At 44.8% G+C, this 6,351-nt stretch overlaps 1 protein-coding gene across 1 annotated transcript in view; it reads left to right on the forward strand.

Annotated features, from left to right (window-relative positions):
- The window catches only part of OVOL2 (ovo like zinc finger 2), a 44,774-nt gene that overhangs the window by 23,146 nt on the left and 15,277 nt on the right, over nucleotides 1-6,351 (forward strand). The window contains exon 3 of the mRNA XM_007948213.2: nucleotides 4,522-4,711. Coding sequence (XP_007946404.1) covers nucleotides 4,522-4,711 — 190 coding nt within the window. The remainder of the gene's footprint in view (nucleotides 1-4,521; nucleotides 4,712-6,351) is intronic.

A 6,351-nucleotide genomic window follows, 5' to 3' on the forward strand; every position in this document is an offset into this window, starting at 1 on the left:
GACTCCCTTTAGCATCTCTTGTAACATTAGTCTGGTTTTCACAAATTCCCTTACTTTCTGTTTATCTGGAAATCTCCTAATTTCACCATCATATTTGAGGGACAATTTTGCTGGATATATAATTCTTGGTTGAAAAAAAAATTAAGGTTTTCTTAAGGCTTCAAACATTAATTTGTTAATAATGTCTGGTAGCTAGATTGATCATATAGGTGGCAAGTAATACTTCATGGATTCCAGGGTGCATCTGGGGTGAATTCCTTAAATGAGCCACTTTTTATGTGACTCGGTTTTCTATGCTGTGAAATGGGGATACATGTGAATATGGAGAAATGGAAAACTTGTCTTTGCTGAGGAATACTTAGAGAATTTCCACTTTTGCTCTAAGAAAACCAGAGAAGAGATCAAAATGTGAATAGGACTTCCTGAGTCTCCAGCCCACCCCTCCACACACTCTTATCCTTTCCTCCCTGCTTTAAAAGCCCTCTGTACCTTAGTCAGATGATCGCTGGCCCTTTAACTGATCTCCTTCTGGGCTACTGATTTCCTTCTTTTCAAACAAAATAATGACAGTGAATCAAGATTTTCATTCTGGATTGTCATTGATAGTATCCATATTACATGAAGAGCATTTCAAAATAGGAATTTATCAAAAGGAGTAAAGTAAACAAGTAAACAAGAGCTCAGGTTTGCACTATGATTGGAAAGTTCTTAGTCACATTCTACAGAACTTTCAAGCTAGATAGTTCTAGCTTCCTGAACATTTTTAATTGGCCCATTACTTTCCTGGAACTATTAGGAGCTATTGTTTATGCTTTGTTTTATTAGCACCTCACCCCCTCTTGAAGGGGGTGGGAGCAGTGATGCTTCAGTGGTAGAATTTTTTTTTTTCTCATTTTTATTGTAATTTGAGTGAAAATTTACAGAGCAAATTCATTTTCCATTGTTGTTTGTTGTTGTTACGTACTGTCGAGTCATCTCTGACTCACAGCAACCTTATGTACAACAGAATGCAACACTGCCTGGTCCTGTGTCAGCCTCATGATCCCTACTATACCTGAGCCCATTGCTGCAGCCACCATGTTAATCCATCCTGTTGAGGGCCTTCCCCTCTTTCGCTGACCCTCTACTTTACCAAGCATGACATCCTTCTCCAGAGAATAGTCCCTTCTGACAACATGACCAAAGTAGGTGAGAAGAAGTCTGGCCATTTTCACTTCCCAGGATCATTCCGGCTGCACTTCTTTCAGGACATTTTCCATACAGCAGTTTGTATACATTGACTGCAATTCCCCACAGTGTAACAGCTCTCTTCCCACTTCTTCTCTGTAGTTACCTCTTCCATGTGTCCTTCTTTCCTATGCATTCCTGACCCCTGAGTTTCTCCCTGTACAAATGCTCACCTTCTGTTCTCCCATGATTGATTGTTCTAAGGCGTGTATCTACCTGATGCAAATGTTCACCCTATAGGCCAGTTTGGGTAGAAGCTCAGTGGTAGAATTTTTGCCTTCCATGTGGGAGACCTGGGTTTAGTTTCCAGGCAATGTACCTCTGTGCAGTCACAATATGTCTGTCTGTTAGTCAAGGCTTATATGTTGCTATAGCACCTAACAGATTTCAGCAGAGCTTCTGGACTAAGATGGGTTAGGAAGAAAGGCTTGGCCATCTACGTCCAAAAAATCAGCCAGTGAAAACCCTGTGGATCAGATCTGATTGTACATCTGGTCTCATCTGGTTGTACATGGGGTTGCCATGAGTCAGGGGGCCTTTAGGCAGCTAACAACAATAACAACTTCTCAATGACCTTTATCCTGCGTAGACTTGACCTTGGGAAGTTCTGAGTACTCAGTTTGCTGTATTTAGTGGGCCATATTTAGTCTTTTCACATCACTTCAAAGAAGGAGATGACCCAGAAAGGGGATTGCTGGACAAAGAGGGCTAGATCATGACCTGTGCTGTGACAAGAAAAGCCTTGGGTACAGCTAGGTCCTCCTCAGGCTGAGGCCAGGCTGTATGCCTTGGGGAGAGATAGAGCAGAGGTGCAAAGTTGTAGGGTATGAGTCAGCTGGGGGGTCATCAAACTCAACCCCTGAGGCTATCCTCTTTTATCAGCCCAGAGCTCCCCCTTGCCCTCTGAATAGAATCCAGACTCTATTAGGGCTCTCAAGGTAGACCCCTAAGAGGAAATCTCCCTTCTCTGTTTCCACAGCTTTCCTCATTAACTGCCCCATCTCCCCTCTAGGCTCAGGTTAGCCATGCTGAACCTGCATACTTCCCCATTTGCCACCAATTATCCCTCCTCTCTTTCACCTCATCATCATCTGAGAAACTCCCTCTGGAAGCACTTTCTCTAGAATTCCACATCTAGGTCAGGTGCCCCTTGAGGTACATCCACTGCACACTGGAATTCTGAGAGGTCAATGGCACATTAACATGCTTCCTTCCCTACTATTCTGGGATAGAATCTTGGAGACAAGTCATCTTCCATTATTGTACTACCTCCAGCTCTGAGCATAGGTCCTGTTGTATAGGATGTATACATCCTATACATATGTATAGGATGTACGTATAGCATAGGTCACAGATGGCACTGGTCTCCCCCCACCACCCCAAGTGTGTGTGAGAGTAGAACATGCTCTGTATGGTTTTCAAGGATGGCTTTTTGGAAGTAAATCTCCAAGCCTGTCTTCTGAGGTGCTGATGGGTGTTCTTGAACTTCCAACCTTTCAGTTAGGAGATGAATGGAAGTAGATCTCCAAGCCTGTCTTCTGAGGTGCTTCTGGGTGTTCTTGAACTTCCAACCTTTCAGTTAGGAGATGAACCTGCTAACCATTTGCACTACCCAGGGACTCCTGTCACAGATCAGGTACTTGTCAATGTTAGCTGAGACAAGAGGAGGCTGAATGGAAATTTATTATGTGTCTTGTGCCTTCTATCAGGTCTTTGCATCAGGCTGCCTACAATCACCAGACAATCTACATCTAATGAATATGCTGATTTTGTGAGTCAGGAATTGAAGCATGGGTCAGCTAGGCAGTTCTGCTCAGGGTGGCAGTGGCTGGGGCTACTTCCTCAGCTGGTGGTAGCACTGGGCTGGGCTGGAAGGTCCGATAAGGCCTTACTCATACATCTGGCACCTCATGCTCCTCCATGTGGCCTCTGTCACTCTAAATGGCTAGGTTGGGCTTCCTCACAGCATGGTGGTTTTGGACTAATTAGACTTCTTAATTGGCAGCTGGATCCCAGGAAGGAAGAAGTGGAAGTTGCAGGTTGACATAAACCTGGAACTGACACATCATTGCTGCATTCTTTTGGTTCAAGTAGTCACAAGCCCAGCTCAGATTTAAGGGGAGAGGAAATGGTCTCTATCTCTTAGTAGGTGGAGCAGCAAGTGGGTATAGGTAAAAAGGAATTTATTATGTTCATATTTGAAGACTATCTATACCAGACTCTATGAAGTCATCAGGACCCCTTTCTTTCTGCTCCTTGATCCTCAACACTGGCTTCACCTGATGGTCAAGATGGCTGTTGGAGGTTTTGCCAGCATGAAGGAGTGAAGGAAGAAGGAGGGCATCTCCCCCTTTGTTATCATTGAGAGTTGCCATTGAGTCAGCTCTGATTTGTGATTTATGTCTAGTAGGATGAAACATTGCCTGGTCCTGTGCCACGTTCATGATCATTGGTGTGTTTGAACCCACTATTGTGACCAATGTGTATTTTGAGTGTCTTCTAGCCTAGGGGACTCGCACTTCCAGCACTATATTGGACAATATTCTGTTGTGATTGTGTTGTGATAGGGTTTTTGTTGAGTAATTTTTGGAGGTAAATTGCCAAGCCTTTCTTCCTAGTCTGCCTGACTCTAGAAGTTCCACTGAAAGTTATCTACCATGAGTCATCCTGCTGGTGTTTGAAATACCAGTGGTATAGCTTCTAGCATTATGTTGTTGTTGTTATGTGCCATCGAGTCAGACCTGACTCATAGTGACCCCTCCTTGGGTTTCCGAGGCAGTATCACTACAGAAGTAGATTGCCCCATCTTCCTTCGAGGAGTGGCTGGTGGGTTTGAATCACCAACCTTTTGGTTAGCAGTCAAGTGCCTTAGGCACTACGCTACCAGAGCTCCCTCCTGGCATTATAGGAACATGCAAGCTACCATAATACAACAAACTGACGACAGGTGGTGGACTCCCCCTTAAGGAGAGAGAAAAGTTACATGGCCATTCCTTGCTAGAAGGCTGGGAAATGTAGTTATTTAGCTGGGGGCAGTGTGCCTGACTAAAAATCAGAAGTCTCTCATAAAGAAGAAGGTGTGAATAGGTGATTGAGAGGATCTGCTAGTCTTTATTTCACCTTCCCAAAAGCCAAAATTTGCTTGTAATTTTTAGAAGAAAGAAGCCACAGCCAGGCGAAGCCTAGAGACACCAGAAGGTAGGCTCCTGGAGTGAGCTACAGGAATGCTTTCAGGAATGGTGGTTTTTCCCAGCCTGCACTGGAGCCCTCACAGCCTCTCTCTCTGCCTTCCAGTTCACCACAGGCTCATGCGATGATTCAGTGGTTCACAGCTGTGACCTGTGTGGCAAGGGTTTCCGCCTACAGCGCATGCTCAACCGGCACCTCAAGTGCCACAACCAAGTGAAAAGGCATCCATGCACTTTCTGTGGCAAGGGCTTCAATGACACCTTTGACTTGAAGAGGCATGTCCGCACACATACAGGTAAGGAAGGGGATGGTTGTTTTTCTGGCCAAGAGTTCCTATTCCTTTCCTACTGAAGAACCAAGTCAGAAGCATGTAGCGGTGTAGAATTTCTCAAAAGATCACAGGACAGGCCACTGGAGGCCAACCCACCTGGGTTCATCTCCTTATTCCACCACCTGGCAGCTATGTCACCTTGGACCAGGCAAGCCACCCTCTCTTAGCCTCAGTTTTTGCCCTTGTAAAATGGGAATATTACCAGTTCTAGTAAGGCTCATAAAAAAATCACTAGCTAGAAGGATTCTGAGAATTTTGAAGTGTGAAAATCCTGGATGGTGTCATAATCCAGTCTCTTTGGTTCTTATGGGCTTTAGAATATGGTTACTGTAGTTCCCACTGATTTGTATGCCTCTCTCTTGGGCACTAAGCCTGGCTCAAAATATTATCATGTTCCTACTAAGAGACCAAAAGGAGAAGAGAAAACATTCAGTTCACCTGAAACTGACCCCACCCTCTACTTTAGCCTGGCAGCCAAACTTCTTCCTCCCCTTAAACCTTCCGCATTTTCCCATTTATGAAGTATGGATCTGGTCCTCACCAGCTCCATTCATAGAGTCCTGCTAGTGTCCTCTGGCATCTCTTTGGCCCTTCTGATTGATCACAAACCTCATTAGTTTTATCTCAGAAACATCTGGTCCCCAGGCTTCTCTTCTTGGGTCCATCTTCCATACATTTGCCAGAATAATCTTGAGGGGAAGTCTAAGAATGCCACATTCCTGCTCAGAAATCTCCTCCAGCTCTCAATAGGATGAAATCCAAACTCCTTATCATGATGGGCTTCATATAAAGCCCTTCATAATCTGAGTCCCAGAAGGCTGGCGGTTCAAACCCACCAGCCACTCCTCGGAAGGAAGGTTGGGCAATCCTACTTCCGTAGTGATACTGCCTCAGAAACCCAAGGAGGGGTCGCTATGAGTCAGGGCCGACTCGACGGCACATAACAACAACAACAACAATCTGAGTCCCTGCTCTAAACACAGTCCTATCCCATGTGATCCTAAACTCAACCCATTCTGTCCCATTGCACATAAAGCTATCCTAATTTATCCCATCCCATTGCATTTCACCCCTTCCACCCCACCCTATATCACCCCACCCCTTTCTATGCCAACCCATTCTATCCCCTTCCCAACCCATCCCATCCCATCTCAACTTATCTCATCTGTCTCATCTCTCTCATCTTGCTTGTCCTATCCTGTCCAGTCCCATCCTGTCCCATGATATCTGACCCCATCCCATCTCATCTCATTCAAACCCTTCCCATCCTAACCCATTCGATCCCATCCAAGCCATCAACCATAATGCCTTTAATCTTACCAAATTTACTATAGTGCCTGTGACCTCTCAAGCACTTTCAGAGTTTAGAGTTCCCCTGACATTTAGGTGGGAATAGGGAATTTAACAGTGAACTTTTCACTCAACTGTCACAAACATCTAGACAAGTGCACAAATCATAAGTGCATATTTCAACAAATTTATGAATTTTTACAAAGTGAACATACCCATGTGCAAAAATGGCAAGGAGGCCACATGTTCCGACCTCCTCTAACCCTACAAGAGGAAGACAGGATTACCAGCAGTAACCCAAGGCCTATTCCTAC

The sequence above is a fragment of the Orycteropus afer genome, unplaced genomic scaffold (genome assembly GCF_000298275.1).
Source record: "Orycteropus afer afer isolate SDZICR_OR568_19922 unplaced genomic scaffold, OryAfe1.0 scaffold00208, whole genome shotgun sequence".
Classification (NCBI taxonomy): domain Eukaryota; kingdom Metazoa; phylum Chordata; class Mammalia; order Tubulidentata; family Orycteropodidae; genus Orycteropus; species Orycteropus afer.